The following is a 22,531-nucleotide window of genomic DNA, read 5'->3' as shown; positions in this document are numbered from 1 at the left end:
CAATCAGCAGACACAAGCTCCTCAACACAGCTGCCTAGCACTCCGACAATTCAAATAATTGCTAAATAATCAAGTCGAGGTCTAGAAAACCTCATAGGATGCTCATAGGATTCCTAGAAAGGTCTCTCAAAACCCTCGTTTAGAAGCAAAACACCTTCAGAAAGATTTAGCAGACTCAGGAGTGTTGGTGCACAGTTTTACTGTGCAGCGACACCTGCAAAAAGATTTTCAAGACTTTCAAGGACAAAAAAAACGTTTAACATCTAAACAAGATCGATCCTTATCAACCTTTACTAGCTTAGACCTCGTTTACACCTGGCCACTTTGTGACTAGTACCTGGATTGTATCATTGTAAGATTTTAGTCACATACATTCACACTGGGTAGTGAAATGCATCTCTAGTTAGTCAGACTGAAATGCGATTCCTGTGTGGCATCAGAATATTCAAATTTGCTATTCAGATGCCAAATATGCCGAAAATTACTGAAGTATGCTTTTATTCACACATTTACTGACTGAAATTATTTCTGTTTTACAATGAACTTTTAAAACATGTCCCAGTCACAACACAGCCTGTAATTAATTTTTAACACTAAACAAATAAAGGTACAGGCAATTGCAATAAAAAAGAATCAATTCACACATTGTTATTTTGCTTTCTTACTCTTCAACCACATCCCAGTTCAAGTGGAAGATGATTTGAGAGCTGGGTCACTGCCTTATCTTTTTTTTTCCTTGAGGAAGCTTCAGACCTACAAATCTCAACGCTCTCATTTAGAGAAGAGTAACAGTGAAGGCAGACTGGATCACTGTATAGATTAAGGCCAACCAAAGGGAAAATGCCAGAGGGTTCAAAATCACTTCTCTTTTTTGATTATGCAAGTATTCCTGTTTGCCGGATGTTAGATATGAATTTTGACCACATCATTTCAAGACGGAAATATTTTTGTTAAGCCATTGTTTCATTACAAGCCTGTGTATGCGGTATCCAACTATCCAGGCCATGGCATTAATTCTGAGCTCTAAGAGGTTTTTAATCACTGTCAGACCAGACTGGACTTTGGACCCTCTGCTTAGCCACAGGGTTAAGCCTAAAAGAAAAATAAATCAGCCTTTTGTTTTCCCAAAGCTGCCTTGAACTGTTTCATTAAACACTAAGCAGAAGGATGTTGGGGTTACTATGCAAATAGGTCATGACCGGAGGTCTCTGAGTTAAGATTTTACTACACTTCTTTTGTACTAATACCAGTGATGCATCAGTTTTCCTCTAGGCTGGATTAGAGGCTACATCTGTATACATAACATGAATGCATTCACTCCAGTAAACATATGATACTATGATTGCTCATTCCTTCTAATTATCATCCCACTGCAGTGAAATGGTCAGTCAGCCTTTTCAGCATGGCGATGACCTCAGTGCCAACAGTGATATAATAATACATAGAACTAGAAACAGACTGGTATGGCCTAAAGAGGACTTACTGCAAGAGACGTCATTTTGATGTAATTCGGATAAACAGACCTGGATTCAGAGTTGATAAAACAATTGGTGTAAAAGCTCAACAGCATGTGGATTTCACCCCTCACAATCTTATGTCAGCAGTAATCCGCAGTGGCCGTAGCTATTACGTCATTTAAATCATTCCTTTATGTGACTTTATGTGACTAGTACCTGGATTGTATCATTGTAAGATTTTAGTCACATATATTCACACTGGGTAGTGAAATGCATCTCTAGTTAGTCAGACTGAAATGCGATTCCTGTGCGGCATCGGAATATTCAAATTTGCTATTCAGATGCCAAATATGCCAAAAATGACTGAAGTATGCTTTTATTCAACAGCATGTGGATTTCACCCCTCACAATCTTATGTCAGCAGTAATCCGCAGTGGCCGTAGCTATTACGTCATTTAAATCATTCCTGTTCGAAAGAAAAAATGGAAGAAAGAGTTATGTTGAAACTCCTACATTAATTCCACAGTGCCTGATTCACTTTACAAATTATCCCTTGTTTATAAACAACCCTCACACAAACCTGCTTGGATAAAACATGTGCCATGAACTTTCCAGTCTATATGCTTGTACCCATTTATACAGTTAGTTTAATCTACAGAAACTAACACTGCCTAAACTTTTTACACAAGATTTTAAGGCACAGGTAACAAAGGTCATTGCTGACTCAGTGTAGCTTAAATATGTAGATATAGCATGGAATTCTTATAAATTGGTCAACTTTAAGTAAATCAATCTGTGCAGAGTTTTTATTCAACATAAAAATGCCCTGCTTAGGACAATGCTGCTGGCAGCATTTTACACATAACCAGCACCCCAGCCTCAAGAGGAATTTGCACATATGTGACTAAAAGACCATTTCAGGGTTCATACAGTTTCAGCGTGTACTAAATATAGTTGAACCTTTAATGATGCAACCCAGACAATCACTGATCAACAGCAACCAGTGAAATTTTATTACATGAACCTACTACACCTAAACGTAACCCTAACCTCAACTTAAATTTAACCTACTACACCTAAACCTATCCATACCTTACTACACCTAAATGTAAACCCTAACCTTAACCTAACCCTTGCCCCAACCCTAACCTTTTACAATAACCTAACTTTAACCAAACTTAAACCCTAAGTCTAAACCCTAATGTAGAATATGAAACTCTTACCATTTCTGCAGGAGAAATAGGAGACTTTTTATAAGATCCATAACAAAGAAAGGCAGAATGCTGTGGCGCCACTGTTTTCTCAATTCCTTTTTGAGGACATGGTAGGCTGGGTTATGTGTAAATTACAAAATCACCAGTGGATGGGAGCTTCTTGTAAGGTTAAAGTTAGGGTTAGAGTAACGGAAATTTTGTGGTCGTATGAGATCTTGTTGAGCAGAGCAGCAATAAAATAACTCATTCATTTGTCCTATTCATTTATTTATGACCAATTTCCATCCTGCCATTCTGCCTTAAAATGGAAAAGGCTGTTCTGTTAATGTGACATTAAAGGTGCAAATGCATTCATTCAGTATTTTAAAGTGTTCCCAGATGTCTACATAGAGATCATGTGTCTTTTGTTGGGGCAAAAAATGCCCAGATGTGATGTCCAGTAGGCTACTTGCCCAGTAGATATCTTGGAGAGTTTTTCTCTCCAACTTGTAAACTCTGGAAAAACGTTCTCCAGACAACAATTTAAAAAAAAAATCATCAAAAGCATCAAAGCATGCATACTTGTCTAGTAACATTATGAATAAAAAAAATTGAGGTTTAAAATCTGATTACCCAGTCAAATCTAACATAAATCTAACGAATGTAATGCAGACAAGAATGGATATCTATGGACTTAATCAAGCGTCTGTGAGAAAAACATAAAACACAAACATTTGAAACTTCTGTTTAAGCAGTAGCAAATCAGTCCAAAGTTCTCAATGTTACAGAAAGTTCAAAAGTTCAATAAAGTGCAGCACTGTGTTTACATTACAGATTTATTGATATATTCACAGCCAGAAGAAAAATAGTTACAAACAATACAATACAGCGTGTGCTGCAGTTTACAAATTCACTCAACGAAATCTAAAGTTCCTAACACAGGAACCCAAAATAAATGCTCATCACACTGCCAGTTAGTAATTTGCCACTTACTCCATTGCATCTCCATATTTTGTGACTTTGGGGTCTGCAGATGTTGTACGACTAGGAGGCTCGTCTTCTGGAAAAGCAAAAGAAAAAACAATTGTTAAATTTTGTGAAAAACTAGGAATGTCAGGTAATAAGAAACATAAACAAGACTAGAACAGTCTAAACTTCAACAGCCTATTTTTACACCTTCCACCTGCATCATTTAAATAGCAACGGTGCTTGCGAATATATCTACACTGATGGCCGTGGTGGTCTCGAAATGAGGTGTTCAGGTAAATTTTTGGCGTATTGCTTTCTTGGCAGCGGTAAACACAGGTGCACCACTGACTGAAAACAACGAGACAGACGTCAACAGTCAGACGTTCGTTGCTATCTTGGCACTGCCAAAGTAAGACCATACCTGGCTCTTAAAAGGAATGGCAAGAGACATGCTGATTGGTTTATTGCATGTTGCATTATGCCAAAAAACACACCCATGATTAATTAGGAGACTTAGTACTTAGACTTATGTCATTTGTGCATTTCGAGCCACGCAAGGCGTACTTTTCCTGTTGTTACGACAGCAAAGACACACTGGCGCCCTAAATCAAGCTACGCTGTGCATGGTTGACGGCTCGCCAAAAGATCTCTAAAATAGGGCCCTAAGCAGCATTATGCGAGATTTGCCATGTTGTGCAAACTGGGCTCCCCCTACAGTTATAATACTGGGGAGTATAATTAACTTTTACTCCACTGCAGTAAATACACATGTACATTTTACAAGCTGAGAGATACAGAACCAGCGTCTGAAGTGAAAGGAATATGTAGACTGACACGGTAGAGTAATATGATGGGGACACCATTCCCCCCATCAACATGATTGTGAAGCTGTTATTTTAAATAAAAATTCCTACATAATGCTGCTTTAAGCTAGAAAAGGGACATGACAGACTGGCTTTGCCTAGAAAATGAGCAGCGCAGTGTTGTGAAAAATGACCCAAGGTGCTGCAATTAGACAAAGAACGTAAAGGAGCATTATGGCGTGACAAAGTGTTTGAAATGCTGTTATTATGAACCAGTAATTCAAACCATATGACTAAAGCCAACATACTGGGACATGCGCCAGAGTAGATTACAAATAATACTAAAAGTCCTCAACATAAAATGGATGCCAGAGACACGTTCCCATGCCCCTGAAGGCTGACCTATAATACTTCTGTAAAGATTAATGAAGACGTATATTATGTGTTGCAACACAAGGAAGGAGTTCATTGGCTAGTGTGGCTCGCAAATTACAATAATATGAACACCTTCAAAAGCTACACCTTGTGGCAATCTGCAGAACTGTGAGTCAAGCCGATGCTGATTGGTTACCTGGTAGCATAGTCAGGCAGGGCCGAAATCAAAATCAGCTTTTTGTTTTTTTGTGGACGGGTCATTTGTGACTCATGTAATCCCTTTTAACTATATGATTTCCAGCTTCTTAGCCGAAAATAAATTATGGAAAATTTCATCTTCAGGATATATCATGAGAAGGTATTTATTCCAGTATTCAAACCTTATGTAAGTAGGCATGTTTGCAACAGCTTTATGTAATGATCGTAAAATGTTTTATTTGGCTAGAGCGTCCCTTTAAAGCCGAATTACGAGGGCTCCCCCTACAGTTTAGGAGTGTAAATCACTTCACTGCCTTGCATACAAATAAGGCTATGAGCTCCCCTTTGTGGACAGCTAGAAACATGCATTAATTGACAAACTGAGAGATACAGAATCAACATCTTAAGTAAAAGAAGCGGCATGTAGACTAACACTACATAGTAATGTTACAGGAATTTATGCAGCGTTACACACTTCTTATGAGAGGTTACTGCAGTACCAAGATACTTTTCTTTACCTTTTCTTTATTGTATGGCTGCTTTAAAGTCATTTGAAACCTGGCAGCTCATTAATGACACATTTATAATCAATACAAGACAAATCTTGTATTGTATTTTATTGTTGTTTTTAAACAATTTGGTTGCAGACAAATACAAAGTATTCTAAACTGCTAGCCTTGTGGAACAGATTTTATTAATACAGTGGCAAGAAAAAGTATGTGAACCCTTTGGAATTTTATTGTTTCTGCATTAATTTGTCACACGCTCATATTGAACACACCCATTCAACATTCAAAGAGGTAGTGGAAAAAGTAAGTGAACCCTTGGAATTAATAGACACTCTCACATTATCCTGTGGAATGTTTTTATACATTTGGGAATTCATCTTCCCCTAAATGATTGAAAGCTGGACAGGCACTAATGCAGCAAAGCAGGCCCAAATCATGATGTTCCCCCCACCATACTCATAAATTACATCATTTTCATTTTACAGTCATTGTCATAGTGATGTGCAGTGCCTTTTTAAGCGCTGCATGTTCTTTCCAAATAGTTAAATCATAGTATCATCTGTCCACAAAACATTTTGCCAGTACCGTTGTGGAGTGTCAATGCGCTCTTTCGCAAACTTTAGGCATGCAGCAATGTTGTTTTTAGTAAGGAACAGCTTCCTTAGTGGTGTCCTGCCTTAGACATCCTGCTAGTGCAAGGTTTTACGGACTGTAGACTCACGAACACAGATGTTATCCTGGACCAATGACGCCTTTAAAACTTTGACTGTCACTCTGGGTTGTGTGCTCTTGGGATCATTTTGACTGGGCACCCACTTTCTGAGTAGCCACAGTCCCAAATTGTCTTCATTTGTAGATTGTTTGCTTCACTGTAGACAGGTGATCACTTTTTAACCCTTTTCAGCTTCATGTAAATCAACAATTTTTGATCGTAGATCCTCTGAAAGCTCTTTTTGGCAAGGCATGGCTTGCATACACGTATCCTTCTTGTGCAGAGCAAACTCAAAAAGTTTGATTGTTTTATTTTTTATTAGTCAAAGTAGCTCTAGTCCATGCCTCCAAACTCATTTTCTTAAGAAGACTAGCTTTTTTTAAAAGATTTTTTGAGATCATTAACTCAAGGGTTCACATACTTCATCCACTAGTATTATGATGTTTTCATGGTTGTTCTCAATGAAGACATGAATAATCAGAATCTTTGTTTTTGAGTCATTATTTTAGGCACATGATATCTGTCAATATGCTTGACTTGGAGGATCAGATCACATTTTATTACAAATTAATGAAGAAACCATAAAATTCCAAAGGGTTCACATACTTTTTCTTGCCACTATATGTATAAACCTCATATTTTAAAAGAGATGATCAAATCATGCGGCAGAAAACCCCTTGATGTTTATGCCCTGTCTCCGAGTCAGAAGAATCAAAACTTATATTAATACCTATTAGAAAAGTTGCCCTCAGACGTGTATTTTTGTTATGTTACATATAGTCAATAGATTATCCAACACACATGAAAATGAATACATACTTGGTGAGTTGGAGTCTGGCAGGCCTCCTTTCTCAAGGGATAACCACAAGTCTGTGCACTTCTTAGACTCCCAAAACGTCACTGAGAAGCTGCACATTGTGGAGGCCACTGTGAGAGAAGGTGGAGACAAAGCCAAGAGCCTACAGAATTAGATACTTTTCTCTTGGTGTGCTAACTAGGAATGTGTTATTGCTATTCTTCTCATTATTAGACTAGACATGCTAAGATTGGATGGATGAGTAGACTACAGGATGTGACTTACTAGACAACGTACAACGTACAACTTACCCATAGACGCTAGAAGTCTCCACTGGAAGGGAAGTGCCCTCGGAAGAGTTTGCTGTAGGAATAAAAAGCAAGCTGTTCCTGCTGAAAAGATTAAGGATGGTTTGAGAGGGTAAATACATGAAATAAGTGCTAAACTGTAGAATTCATTAGATGGACCTTATAAGGTTCAGCACTGTAAAAATACCCTGTATATCAAAAGGTCTGTAGGCATCTATTTCAGTGAAGTTAGTTAATTTAAGGTGCAACCATGCCTGCACCCATAGCATAGCATTTTATGGCACACAGTTAATCACAGCTTAATCTCCATTGAAAAGCACTGCCAATAGAACACACTGGAGCAGACGCTGAGCCTAAGGTCTCAGTGGGTTGTGGGCAGTGGAACTGTATTCTCTGGAGTGATCCATCTAATATCTCTGAGATGAACAGGAATGCTGTTTGTGATCCAGATTAAGCATATAATATCAGTACCTGACTTCACTAATGCTGTTGTGGCAGAATGCAATCAAATTCCCATATATCTGTTTTTTTTGTTTTTGTAGTAATAGGCTGCAGAAAAAGGGGATATTTGCATACAAACCTCTGGACACACAGTGATTTATTCCTTATTCCTTACTCACCAACTACGAAACTTCCTGATCCCAACATAAATGCCCGAGACTGGCAGGCAGCATACTGCTCCAAACCCTGAAGAAAGTGGCAAGCAGGTAAGAACAGAGTGGTCTGGTGATGTATTAGACAGCCATCAATATGACCTAATGATTCTGCGTGCATAAACAATTTATTGAGTGCAGCCCAAAATGGCCCAAAATATTTTTACAATGATGTATATTATAGCTAAGAAATGTTTTTTTCACCCTTTTTCTGTCAAATTGCCATTTTGGAGATACAAGGTTTTTGCAGTAACATCAGCTATATGCTTTAGAGACCAGCCTTTAACCTATATTTTCTGATGTGTAAATCCATGCATACTCTTTCTGGTCTGTTACCAGATACCTAATAGGTATCTAGTTTAGGCAGATCAATATACACAGACAGATCCTTTTATCTTGTTGTTTCCTTTGGAAAATTGATAATCACATAAAATTATTGCCACAATAAGGTTTCTTTAAGCAATCAACTAAATATCTATCCTTTATTTATTTTTATTTTTTTTTAACTAAACAAATATTTAAGGTAGGAACTACTTTTCCATTGGCTGTCTCTCACACACACGAGATGCAGAGAAGTCTTTATAATCACAGGTCCTGGATTATTATTAATAGTTAATTTATGGGGCAGTTTAGCCTAATGCAGAACTTTCAAATGTTATTTTACTGCCCACGTTTTATAAATATATATATTTTTACATTTTACATGGCATAAAAGTATACATTTGTGTATCGAAATACTGCAGCCTTGGACTAGATTGGTCCCTACCAACCAGCTTACGGCTGGCCACTATTTCTGATAGCTCCTTTCCCCCAATGCCTACTCAAATAAACGACGAGCCACGAAGTCGTATTTATTTATTATTTTATTTATTTTAATAAGCCTTGACTTTCAAACTTGGAGACGTGTAAATAAAAAACGCTGATAGCTGTATTTTAATTTTCTAGTCTTTTTTAATGGCTTACTGCAATGATGCTTACTGCATAAACACAGCTCACCTGATGCCTGTACTCTGCTCTTACTGTCTAACTAATATATTTCTAATACAGTAAACAAAAATGTAAGTAGGAACTTCCTACTCGAGCAGGGCTTGAAGACAGCATTAGCTCGCTTCAGAACAAGTGTGAGAGGCGCACTTCTAGTGTAGCACCAGTCAGTTTCATTAATGACTCCTAAAGGACCAACCGGGTGTTTCGCTGCGAGGGCATCATCCACTTTAGTGAGTCCGAGGTTGACCATCGCTAAACAGTCAGCAGTGTCCCCTTCCCCCTTTTCCACTTCTGCACTTGATCTCTCTTCTTTTACTCAACAGTCTGCATGGTTCATTCAATATTCCCCTCTAGTGGCCGGGAGGGTCCACCATAAACTGTCCACAACTGACACACACAGACACACACTACAGGAAGGGTTGATTGCAATCATCTAATGTAGGCACCAGTTTTAAAGAGGAGTCCAAATAAAATTCTTCAACTACGAAACTTCCTGATCCCAACATAAATGCCAGAGACTGGCAGGCAGCATACTGCTCCAAACCCTGAAGAAAGTGGCAAGCAGGTAAGAACAGAGTGGTCCGTTGATGTATTAGACAGCCATCAATATGACCTAATAAGTCCAAATACAATTCTGTGCATTTTATTACTGCATCTGAAAATGATTGATGTTGCATGAAATGTTAGATTCCTTAGTCACACCAGATTTTAATTCTAAAACCAAAAGAGAATTTATTTGACAATTTCACTTAATAAAAATCAACACTTACTGTATGGCATACACTATTTTACTGGAAAAACAACACACTGATTTTTTCCTGTATGAAAAATCACACACAATAGTCCGCTGCCCTGTCCACACTCTGAAATAGGTCAATTCTGTTCAACTATGTTTTTGTCCAGGCCGGTGTAAGGAAATGTCGCCCCTTTAACTGACTGTGCACTCTTGACCCAGCTGCAAGCCTAGAAATAGAGAGAGGAAAAAATGAGAGTATCAACAAACCAAACAAAAGTTATACAAAGGCTTTGGTCAAAGGTCATGCAGTCAAGTACATAAAGGGCACAAGGCCCATGTCATGTCATTTTTTGAATACCACAGCATGGTGTATTCATGTTCCATTTGTTCATTTATTTATTTTTATATAGTAATATTGTCTCTTTAATACAACCTTAATACAAATGTAAAGGTCTAGTGATCGGTGTGTACCTGTTTCGGGGAGTTTTGTTGTGCTGGTGCTCTGTCCGCTCTAGATCAGGCCAGTGATAAGAGACAGGCTGAAGCAGCCTCACACTTTCAGCTAAAGCCAACAATAAACATAAAGAGAGGTCACTGCATACACAGTTAATTACTCAGCCATACCTACCCGAGTAAAGTAATTAGCACCAGAGTCATGTGGGGGAACTCACTAATCTGCTGGCTGATGAGAGGCAGTCTTCCTGTGTGTGATCCTGTTCTGCCAGACCCCCACTGTAGCAGCACAGCTAGACAAGACAAGACAACCATGTTCACCATTTGTGTTGGACACAGATGGAATTTGGCCTCTGCCTTTAACCCATCCGTGCAGTGAACACACACATACACACTAGTGATCAAACACACACACTGACAGTGAGCACACATGCCCGGAGCAGTGGGCAACTGTCGGCAACTGTCTATCTCCATTTTTTCTTTTTTTCACTGTTTGATAAAATGTCAATCTGGCAGTTCTTCTTTACACTGTGTTCAAATTTCATGATAAACAACCAATATGATGCTCCAAAATGACTTCCATTAAAAGTTAAAGCCTCTGTCTACTCATTTTTAGGATTCTCTTCTGACTATTATTAATAGAATTTACTGGCAGAGAAAAAAATTATGTTGGTCTTTTCAGTGGAGAGTGGATTTTTACTACTGTATATTTCCCGCAGTTTTCCTCTGATGGATTTAAGTTGGGCAGAGTTAGCAATATACTGACGTCACCTACCTCGATTCAACTAGATAATTCCACTAATTTATCTAACCTGCTTCCCCCCAGCATGCAGCTCATCCCTAAAACACCTGTGTTCATCAGCGTACATTTGGCGATCATACCGACCACACGCCTGCTTGTTTAAGCTCTATCTGAAACTCTGTCTGTAAGCTCTTTCTGTGTGCCAGTTTAAGCTCTGGGCCCATTATACACTCCTGTGATGTGTTTTCCTCTTTATTCACAAAAAAACAGGTCAGAAATGTTCTGCTTTGTTGACCGTATTATGGAAATTTAACCTTGTCACATAATCTCAGGATAACATTTCTCCTTTTAAACTCAGAACGTGATGATTTATCACACTGTTAACAAAGCAGAAAGTACCTGCTGCCTCCTGATATTTTAAAACATTTTACATCAGTCAGATCAAGTGAATGCATGAATTGGAGTCTATAGCTATACAAATTATAGTCTGTAGCTATAATAATTAAATATGACCACAGCTTTATGATCTGATCTTGTCTGCACAGTAAGCTAGCTAGCAGTCTATATATGTATTTTATTTTTTGTCTTTTACAACACCGGCACAGTTACTGACAGGGGTTGATTAGGTTGCCAGTTTGATGCCCCTGCCAATCATTCTGTCATCTGACACGCCCTCACAGTTCTGGGTGGGCTGCAGGTTGCAACTTTTAAAGCATTTAACTATGATTAACTCCATTATATATATATGTATATATTAACTCTATACTCTATATAACTCTATATATTGAATATAACAATGAGAAAAGGCTAATTCTGTGGCATATCTTTAGTGTTAAAATAATTGTTGAGATTTAAAACTAGTAGACAGGGGCTTTAAGAAGGATGTTTTTTTTCTTCTTTTATAAAGTTACCTTTTGAATTTTTTTGTGCATGACCGCAATGATATTAAAAAACACAATACTGCTACAGTATAATACTGCCACTCTTTTAGAAGGTAATGGTGAATGGTGGTTTTATGGTCAGCTTCTCATAGAACTGTTCTTTCAGAATGCAGAAGGTCCTACCTGAGCTGTTCTGTAGTCTGGAGTTTGTGTGGTCCAGTGGGGAATCTGACTGATGCCGGGGTCTGCGTGTACGTTCATGCTGTTCATGCTGTTCATGCTGTTCATTGTGTTCTTGATGCAGAACCATGGAGCGTTTAGGAGCATTCACTGGGAATGCCACTGCATCTGAACTTTCTCTGGCACAATTCCACTTTGCTTTGACATCCAATTCATTGACAAGACCCTTTAACTTCTACCAAATCAGACAGGAATTTGAATTAATTTAGCACCATTGTTAATATGATGCTTTCAGTGCAGAGGTCATGTTTTCACAATTACCAGCCAAGTAATATTTCAGAATAAATGTTCATATTGTCACACCTGTTCCTCAGACATCAGATTAGATTTGCTTGTCTCAGTATTGTGGGACAGAACGGACACAGAGGGCAGCCTGCAAAACATAAACTGTGATCAGCTCATTCCACTGACAGTGTCAAACAAACAGAGACCGCAGCTGCTAAGAGATGAAGCACAGCGTACAATCAACCATTGCTTATTTGCTAAGAACTGTTATTCTCACTATGCTGTTAGTACCTATGCCTGTCTTTTCTAAGATCAGGGTCTGTGTAATGGTGAACGTTCGGCTGGACGTTGGGCAGCCGACTGTGTGGAGAGAATGACTTCCTGGCCTTGGTTTTGACCTTGTTCACTTCTCGGACCACTGGAGTTGGTAACGGCTGAGTTATGGGCTGACGACTGGGAGAATACAGACACCTGAAAATGTGTTTTAGACAAAGATTAATTAAACCATAATCCAAATACGCACTGTTCACATCTATAGAAACTCCAACCTTGTATTTACATACAATGGCTTGTGCATTTTTGGGCATCCCTGGTTGGCGCTTCTGTCACTGCAAATAGCTAAGCGAGCAAAATGGGTCTGTCATAAAAGCTTGAGATCCCCACACGGTATATGGTATCTTTTGGCAGGTATCACAGCTTGTAATATTCTTCTTAGTAGTCAGCTTTCCATTCTTGTTTGAAGAATTTTCACACATATTTCTACTTGTAAAAGGTTTCTAGATCTGATCCAAACACATGACTGACCCACCTCTCTCTCAACAGTTATTTTCATCATTATTTTTGCTTGAAATATTTTGACCAAGGGTTTCCAAACTTTTGCAAAGTCTGCTATAAAACTGTCACTCTTTATAAGCATTACTCATTATTGGTTTCTAACCCCAGCAGACAGTTAAGTGATTACTTTAATTAACCATTAAAAAAAACATTCCTAGGATCTCCAGCCAAGAGAGAAGGGACGACCATGAAATATGCATCAACAGATGGTCTGCAGTTCTGACCTCTGAACCAGCAAGGTGGGCCTAAAGTAAACAAATCTTCAGTAACAAAGTCACTACCTTACACACCTGTTTATGTTCATATATCCGTCCTTTGCCGTCCTTTTGGTGACAGGCCTGCTCTGGCAGCGTCCTCTGGATGTGATGGCTGTTACTGTGCATGTGTAGGCCGTGTTAGCGGTGAGGCGGCGGGCTGTATGCGCCCTCTCCGTGCCCAAGTATACTACAAAGCCGTTCATATGCAGCTCATAGTTGAAGAGACGCCCCAGCGGTGCTGCTGGAGCACCCCAGCTGATGTGGAGCTCATGTCTTCCCAGGACAGCCACAGTCAGGCCACTGGGCGCGTGGTCGTGACTCTCATCGGTCTGTACAGCAATGCTGGAGCGAGGACCTGCTTTGTCCCCAGGACCCAGTGCACATACACTTAATGTATAGGTAGTGCTGGGAGACAGACAGCTCACTGTAGTCCTGATGGAGAGAACCAGGACAGTTCTGTGCTTTTTCCATGGCGAAATGGTCATAATTCATTTTTAAATCTCTGACACCACAAGAACCAACTCATTTACATATTACTTATTCAGACTACCACCTTGCTTAAGGGCCCAACAGCAGCAGCTTGTCGAGTCTGGTATTAAACACAACTCTGTCATCAATACCCCCGGTGCTCTATCCACTGAGCCATCCCTGCCCACTGAATTATGATGTTTTTGGAACATAAAGCCACACAAATACTGGAAGTGACCCCCAATTAAATACATAAAATACAAAGAAAATGGTGTATTAAGTAGAAATTACTGTGAACCACTGAAATAATATATAATATGGCCAATAACACTGATTAACTTACCCCAGCTCACTGGTGGTGTCCACCAATACATCATCACAGTAGACCCGGAATGACTCAGGCTTGACTTCACCATTTGGCTCCACCCAGGTCAAGTGCACCTGAGTAGCTGTGCAGCCAATCACACACAGCGCCTGTGGAGTTCCTGGCCTTAGGTTCGACTTCTCTACTGTCATTTCCACAGGGTCACTAAAGGCACTGACATCACCATCTGAGGTGGACAGGCTGAGGCGTAGAGACAGGGACTGTTTATATTGGAGGTGAGAGTAAGGCAAAGTCACCTGACACTGCAGGCCATGATGCAACACAGTGTCTCCATCGAAAAGACTAAACAGAAAAAAACAGCAGGAGAATGCATAATTAGTACATTTCTAAAAGCAGATAAATATCATGAATCATATCTGGTGGAAGCTGCATTACTGAAAAGAAATGAAAAACCTCGGTTTGATTTGCCAAGCAACGTTTTCTATGACCATGGTTCTCAAAGTGGGGTCTGACGGCCCTGAAGGGTCCAGGGGGTCTGTGATTGTTTTCGGTCTAAATCATTCAGTATAAACTTGATATGAGACATGCCACAACATCACTACCCTCATCTGTAAATCAGTAAACTTTAACTACATACAGTGCAATGATGGCTAAATCAAGTTTGTTTTAGTGAGAACCCTGTCTCAGGGTTATCGCTAATGAGACCAGGAGGCAAGCTAGGTTACATCTAGCTGTAAAGCCCCCAGATTACATCAGCAACACAAACATTTTTCAACACAAAGAGTTTTTCAATGCAATAATGAGCAGTACAATCTTAACTAGAAAAGGGCAGAATGGTTGCACAGCTAAAGTGGATTCCACTTTCCAGCAGTTGCTAGGCTGTTGCTAAGTGGTTGCTATGGCGTTGCTAAATGGTTGCTATGATATCCCAGGCTATTGTAAAATTGTTACTAGGTGGTTGGTATGGTCTCCCAGGTGGTTTCTATGGTGTTGCTAAGTGGTTTGTATGGTACCTTTCCAGATAAGACTAATCCATCCAAAAGGGTTTTTAAAAAAGCCACACACACACACAGACACACACAAACACCACATCTCACTTATAGGTGACTTCAAGACCGCTCTCTGGCTCCTGTCTCTCCCACGATGCAATGCAGGCCCCTGACCGAAGGTGCTGAATCATAATCGGAGATGGTTTGGGAAGGCGTCTCAGCTTTCTCAGGCAAGCACCGAGCTCCTCCTGCAGCTCTGGCACGGTGGATGGAAGGAGAGAGAGGCACTAAAGACCAGCATAAAGAATGGATAGTAAGTAAGCACTGGTTATAAAACATGTACTGCATAAAACAAAGAAACAGAAAATTGCAAGGTAATGAGTTCCATCAACCTTTAGCTGCTCCTCCAAATAGCTGTGTTCTCTAACTCGAATCACTCCTGCTGGCCGAGACACAAACACTCTGACAGTCCTGGAAAAAAAATGAAAAAGATCAACCGTCAGCTAGAGGTGAGAAAAAGGCATAATTTCCAACCACTGGAACAAATATGTATTATATGCATAGACCAGTGCCTGTCAAGGTCTGGGGTGTACCATGAGAAAGGCTGGTTCTCGTAGTTAACATCTTGGCTGTGAGAGAAACAGACCAGAGTAACTCATACAGACCTGAGTTACTCTGACAAGGGCAAACCGTTATGGTCAGATGACTGGGCATCTCCAAAATGGCATGTTTTTTGCACAGTTCCCAGTGAGCAATGGTGTGGGCATACTGACAAGGCTATTTCAGCAAGATAATGTGCCCTGCCACACTGTTCAGCAATCATTTAAACATCATGGTGAAGGTTTCAAGGTGTTTCCCAGGCCTCCAGGTATAACTCACAGCACCTAAATAATCTGATGCTAATGTCCTGGTGCCAGATACTACAGGACACCTTTAGAGGTCTTGTGGAGTCCTTCTCCTGGCAGGTCAGTGCTGTTTTGGCTGCACGGGAAGGGAGTACCAAAAGCAGGTGGTCATAATACGTATACTACATTTAATAGTTAAGAACCCAAGTATTGGGAATGTAAAGCACTATAGTGCTATACAAACAAAGCTTATTATTTCATTTGTTAAGATTATTATTATTGTTGTTGATGTTTTGTTAGATAAACATTGTTGCTTCAATATATATATATATATATATATATATATATATATATATATATATATATATATATATATATGGTGAAAGTAAAATGCCCCAAAGAAACTCACATAGCAGCAAACCAAGTACTGTCTGGGTCAGCACTCTTTAGTAAGCTTAGAAGACCATTTAATAACTCAGTGAGGGAAGAACTCTCCATCAGCAGGGTATGTCCATCATCCTCAGAGGCCAAACAACTCAAAGCAAAGCAGGCAGTCTGTTCTGCCTCTGGACCTGCTCCATTTGACAGTAAAGCTTGAAGGCTGCTTGCCTAGTAGGACGAAAGAATGAATTAGCTTCTAACAGTGCTGTCCTACAACATTCACACTTGAATATGAGTATTACAGCCACTGGCATAGCACAAAATTCAATAGGCCCCCTCAAACAAAAGCCTCATTCACCTTTCTTCTGGGGTGCAAACTAGCTAAAAAGGCACACACCAGATATCAAGCATGTCTTGGATGATTTTAACCTCTTGAGACCCTGCATCCTCATATGGAGCCATTACATTTCTGCTTCTCTGCACCATAATTTTTTTAAACTTTGACCCTTTGGCCTCATATGCAGAGACTGCCCGTACCATCTAGTGGTCACATGACAACATTACACTCAATTGATTGAAAACAAGATGGCAGGAATCCCAGTAAAAGTTTCTACAGCCAGTCCAGACAGAAACATGGGCCAGGTAAAATTATCATTGAATTTTATGTTTGAAACTAGTTAATTTATGTACAATAATATCTGTAACTTCACATGGCATGCATTTCTGACACATTTTAGCAAAAATAAGAAGCTACAACATCGTAAAAATGAAGTATTCATTTAAGGAGATTGGGACTAAATTACTTCATTGGTTGTGCTTCATTTTATAATTACAGGGAGAGTTTCAATGTCAAAAACAGAACAATTGCTCAAATGCTCAAGTGTTATTGTGCATTCGCTTAGCTTCATATGTGATGTGGGGTGTTGATTTTGGTACATTTAGTCAAGTACTGTACTAAAGTACACATTTCCTACTTATTTGTGCTTTAATTTTACTTCTTATCATACTTTATACCGCTACTTTGCTGCATTTCAGAGGCAAAGATTGTGTTTTTACGCTGAAAAAATGTATTTGTCAGCTACTTACTCATAACTTGCAATGATAATATTTGCAATATTGTTTAGCCATGATTAGGGCTTGAAATAAACATTTTACATTGTTTGCACTTTTGTTTTTGTATCCTCATATTTACAGTTTAAAATTAACCTTACTAATCCCAAATAGCTTGGAGAAATTGTAAATGCCCACCAAGCAAAAGTTCGGGTCTCAGGAGGTTAAGTATCATCAGCCGTCCATAGAAATTTAGATATAGAAATATATATGTTCCTAGCTCTGTAATGTCATGCATAATTGTTCGCAGTTTTGTCTAGCCTGTTAACCCATCAAATATTTATTTCATTACATTTCAAAAAACTATATTTGGGCCAGGGTTTGTGGGGGTCCAATGGTTCTTAAAGGTTTCTGGGAGTGAGTGTTGTTATATGCCAGTGTTTTTAGTGATGTAGGAAAAGTAGCATGTTCTTACCAGCCTGTATTCTTCAGCTTTAGGCAGGATGAGCCTTCTGCCCTGTTCAGTTCCACACAACCGGCCAATAGTGAAGGCTGCATTCATAGCAGTGTCTAAAAGCATGTTCCAGGATATGTATTACTTTCAGCATAAAATTCCACTGTATATCAAAATTTGTCAGACGAGTCATGTGATTAGCAGGGTTCCTGAATTTTGGAAAATTAAACTGTTAGAACAGATATTCAGAGTAGCTTTATGTGAAATGCTCCATAAGAAAAAATACTTTCTTACAGAAAGTTATTATACGCTATATGGTCAAAAGTATTGGGACACCTGCTCCCTCCGTCTCTTCTCAGGGTACTAAAAAAAGAGTATGCTGCTTTCGTAGGAGTAACTCTCTCTGCTGTCCAGGGAAGACTTTTTTTATTTTATTATTTTGGAGCATTGTTGTAAGGATCTGCGTCAAGAGCGTAAGTGAGGTCAGGCTGGATGGATGGATGATCACCACCACAACCTTATTCCCAACTCCCCAACTTATCCCAAAAGTATTGGCTTCATTCCAGAGAGTTCCACAGTTCCACTGCTTCATGCTTACATGCTGTGGGGCTTTATACCCCTCTAGCCCATGTCTGACAGTAGTCATGGTGCCAATAAGTACTTGTTTATCTGCTCCTGAAAGTCATATTCTCTACAGGGTTGACAAGCTGTGTGTGTGCCTTTGCACATCTGTGTCAGCAATGGGTGCAACTTAAAGTAGCTAAATACATTCATTAGAAGAGGTGTTCCCAAATGTTTGGACACATAGTGAATGTGGTAAATGGTTAAAAATTAAGTCTAAAAGACTGCAGTATTGCACAACGTCTTCCACTCTTCTTCCAACACACTAACCTAGTTAAGATGATTCTGGTATGTAAAACTACAAAAACCACTACCCTGTGCAACACTGTGGCCCTCCAGGGCCCTAACTTTGAGAGTTAACCATTCAAGTCTTTGGACAATACTTTATGGCCTGAGGGATCCTTCTCCTTGATACTGACCTTTGTGGCTGTAGGCGAGACACTGTGCAAGGCGGCTTAAGATTTTAGAAGCTGAGGAGTGCGATAGAAGCTTTTGACAGGCCCCCTCACACAGAGACAGCCATGCTAGAATGAGAGCAGCCGAGTTAACTGCATTCTCTCTTTCATGGTTGAGGAGACACGTCACATTCTCAAGGACTTGACTGAACACTGCATTGTCTTGAAGCAGCCACTGGCGTCCCGAGGGGGTCTCAACCTGATGTTGGAAGATCACACACATACAGGCTTCAGATTTGGAAAAACCTTGGCAACTAAACTTGATCCATTCAGAAAACGTTTAGAGCAGAGGTGCCCAATCCTGGTCCCAGAGTTCTGGCACTCTGGAGAGTTCAGTTCCAATATATCTGGCTATAATATTCAGAAGGGTTTTGGTAAACTATGCAGAGTGGTAAATCATCAGGTCTAGAAAAATGAGCACAGCTGGACTTTAGACTATTGCGACTTTAAGAATGCAACACCAAAACAGCAGGAACTAAGCTGTAACCAACCTATTTCTATTAAAATACAAAGGAAAAATTTGGACAAAAAAAGTAATTAACGTAATTTATTACCCAAATCCCCAGATGACAACAAGACATCATGACAACAAGAAATCAACATGTACGGAGCGGTAGGCAGCCATTGCTGCAGCATCCGGGGAGCAGAGAGGGTAAAAGGCCTTGCTCAAGGGCCCAGCAGTGGCAGCTTGCCTAAATGTCTGGTATCTAATGTTCTTCTTCTAGTTTACAACAGCTAGGCTAACATTGCCAACAAACACTGAACTTAGACTGTCACTAATCACATCTTCATAAACATTTGCCCCAAAAAACACTTATCAGCCTGCTTAAAACACAAAAAACTGGAAACAATCAAATTAAGGTATAACCACTATTTTGTACTGTACATGTATTTATTTATTTATTTATTTATCTGGTTTAAGTAGCGCTCTATATAATTCTGAAACAAATTAATGAAGGTTTTTGGCGAGCATTTACAGAGATGAGTTGGGTAACAGTCTAAGTCCAGTGTTTGTTAGCAATGTTAGTCTAGCATCTCCTATTCTAAACTAAAGAAGCACACATCAGATAACAAACGTCTTGGCCGACTGACTGACTCTAAGTTGTGAGTGATAAATCATGTTAATGTGACTATTCCTTTAATAGCACTTATCTCAACATCTGTCACCCCAGATCAGCCTAACACATAAGAGTAAATGTTACCAGTGAAGCAATGGCAGCGGCAGCATTCAAGACCAAGTCGGGTTCATCTTTTGCCAGGAGCTGTCCTAAGGCCCAGCAAAGAGTCCCAGTCCCATGACTCCACTCCTGAAGTTTCTGCACCATGTCTTCATTCTCCAAAAGCACACCAAAGATATACACTACTGTACTGCACAGCCTGAGAAAACACAGGGAAGAATCCAAACATAGCAGATGTTCAGAACTGCTGGGTTATCAGCACTGCTGCTCATTCAGATCCTCAGTGCCTGGCCACAAGCAATAAAAGGGCAACCTCCACATTGTAGGCAGCAGCTTTATGAGCACCTCTCTGTTCTAGCGAGTTCAACTAGAGGACACAATGGGGCTGATAAACAAAAGCCACTGACCCATAACCATTACCAACCCAGAATGCACTCATTGTCAAGTCTTAAGGATGCTATAAAAATATTACAGCAGCTATTAAACTAGCAGAGTCTTGTAAAACCAATGCCATTCTGTGAAGACACAATCAGTGTTGGCACAGTGGATATTTCCTCTTTCCACATTCAATGCACAGGCAACTACCAATAATACATAGATAATCTGCTCACTGTTAACTATAGGTTTTAGCTAAGGGCTTTATTGTTGCAGGTACAGCAAATCCCTATCATGGTAATAACATGGTAATAACAGACCACAGGAAAAGAGGAATGCTTAATGATTAACTCTAACCAGACATGATCCTACTGTGCTCATGTCTAAAACATGCTATGCTCTTACAGCAGTAGTTTGATAGAAGGAATATTATGAATTATACTAGAGTGTACACAATGGCGACCTAGGGCCAAAAGAAAAGCTTAAAAACCTCAAATATTAAATAGCTCTTTCTGTCTTAAATGGATGTCCAGAAAGGCCATTTGTAAATTATACAGTTTTCTCATGATCACAACTTATTTGATCTCAAGATATAAAGTTGATTTGTTGGGAAAACAAATATTGTTTTCTCAAGATAACGATGATCTCAAAATAAGTTGCTTTGTTATTTGTTTTCTAAAGAAATGTATATATGTAATAAATAAGAAATAAATTATGATTACGAGAATACAACTATGTAACTATGTATAAACTATATAATATATATACTATATAAACTATATAAGATAGTATATAGATATATACAGTCATGCCCGAAAGTATTCATACCCCTGGCAAAGTTTGACTTAAATTTACTTTTATTTAACCAGAAGTTATATTTTTGCCTTGAAACGACACAGGCATCTCCCAGGAGATAACACGATGATGTACAAGAGGCATCATTGTGGGAAAAAATATTTCTCAGCTTTTATACACATTTGAACAAAAAGTGGCATGTCCAAAATTATTCATACCCTTTGAAAACTGTCACAGTATATGGGAAAATCCAAAGTTCTATACCATTCCAAATAGTCCAAGCTGTTTTAAAGCATCCTAATTACCCTGATTCATTGGGAACAGCTGTTTTAATCAACTCAACAGGAGAAAAACAGCAGCTCTCTGCAGTTGGTTTGTGGACAGTCAAGGCTAAGACAAAGGAGCTCACTAAGGACCTGCGGCTGTGCATTGTGGCCGCTCACAAGTCAGGAAAGGGCTATAAAGCCATATCAAAATGTTTTCAAGTTCCAGTGGCTACAGTGCAAAGTATTATTAAAAAATACAAGAAGTTCCACACTGTGGAAAATCTCAGAAGATGTGGTCGGAAGCCAAAAGTGACACCTGTGCTGGCCAGGAGAATAGTGAGAGAGGTGAAGAAAAATCCAAGGATCACCACCAAGGTCATCCTGGTGAATCTGGACTCTGCTGGTGGCGACATCTCAAGGCAGACAGTTCAACGGACACTGCACACTGCTGGGTTCCACGGACGCAGGCCAAGGAGGACACCACTTCTCCAGAAAAGGCACACAAAAGCCCGCTTGACCTTTGCAAATGCTCATCTGGACAAAGAAGAAGACTTCTGGTGTTCTGTTTTATGGTCAGATGAAACAAAAATTGAATTGTTTGGCCACAATGATGTGTGCACCATTTGGCGTAAAAAAGGAGAAGCCTTCAACCCTAAGAACACCATCCCCACTGTCAAACATGGTGGTGGGAACCTAATGTTTTGGGGTGTTTTTTAGCCAATGGACCAGGGAACTTGATCGCAGTAAATGGCACCATGAAAAAAGAGCAATACATCAAGATTCTCAACAACAACATCAGGCAGTCTGCAGAGAAACTTGGCCTTGGGAACTGGTGGACATTTCAGCACGACAACGACCCAAAACACACAGCCAAAGTGGTGAAGAAATGGTTAGCAGACAAAAACATTAATGTTTTGCAGTGGCCCAGCCAGAGTCCTGACTTGAATCCAATTGAGAATCTGTGGAGGGAGCTAAAGATCAGGGTGATGGCAAGGAGACCC

General features: G+C 39.6%; 2 protein-coding genes across 2 annotated transcripts in view; both read right to left on the bottom strand.

The window, feature by feature from the left end:
- Window positions 1-3,468: 3,468 nt before the first annotated feature.
- Window positions 3,469-9,267, bottom strand: tmem141 (transmembrane protein 141). The gene is made up of 5 exons (XM_072693122.1): window positions 9,157-9,267; window positions 7,941-8,007; window positions 7,324-7,404; window positions 7,036-7,143; window positions 3,469-3,710 (listed from the first exon to the last, which is right to left on the bottom strand). The coding sequence occupies exons 1-5, from the start codon at window positions 9,208-9,210 to the stop codon at window positions 3,640-3,642; spliced, it is 381 nt and encodes a 126-aa protein (XP_072549223.1). The 5' UTR covers window positions 9,211-9,267; the 3' UTR covers window positions 3,469-3,639.
- Window positions 9,268-9,657: 390 nt separating this feature from the next.
- Window positions 9,658-22,531, bottom strand: part of LOC140573630 (uncharacterized) — a 15,345-nt gene continuing 2,471 nt past the window's right edge. The window contains exons 3-16 of the mRNA XM_072693087.1: window positions 20,119-20,293; window positions 18,881-19,115; window positions 17,862-17,956; window positions 16,365-16,564; window positions 15,503-15,581; window positions 15,219-15,397; window positions 14,140-14,463; window positions 13,362-13,760; window positions 12,529-12,708; window positions 12,316-12,385; window positions 11,956-12,187; window positions 10,368-10,442; window positions 10,168-10,258; window positions 9,658-9,923 (exon numbers count right to left, since the gene is read on the bottom strand). Coding sequence (XP_072549188.1) covers window positions 9,848-9,923; window positions 10,168-10,258; window positions 10,368-10,442; window positions 11,956-12,187; window positions 12,316-12,385; window positions 12,529-12,708; window positions 13,362-13,760; window positions 14,140-14,463; window positions 15,219-15,397; window positions 15,503-15,581; window positions 16,365-16,564; window positions 17,862-17,956; window positions 18,881-19,115; window positions 20,119-20,293 — 2,410 coding nt within the window. The 3' untranslated portion in view covers window positions 9,658-9,847. The remainder of the gene's footprint in view (window positions 9,924-10,167; window positions 10,259-10,367; window positions 10,443-11,955; window positions 12,188-12,315; window positions 12,386-12,528; window positions 12,709-13,361; window positions 13,761-14,139; window positions 14,464-15,218; window positions 15,398-15,502; window positions 15,582-16,364; window positions 16,565-17,861; window positions 17,957-18,880; window positions 19,116-20,118; window positions 20,294-22,531) is intronic.

Source organism: Salminus brasiliensis, chromosome 1 (genome assembly GCF_030463535.1).
Source record: "Salminus brasiliensis chromosome 1, fSalBra1.hap2, whole genome shotgun sequence".
Classification (NCBI taxonomy): domain Eukaryota; kingdom Metazoa; phylum Chordata; class Actinopteri; order Characiformes; family Bryconidae; genus Salminus; species Salminus brasiliensis.
Note: the sequence above shows the minus strand (reverse complement) of the source record. Positions and strands in the feature narration are given on the sequence as shown.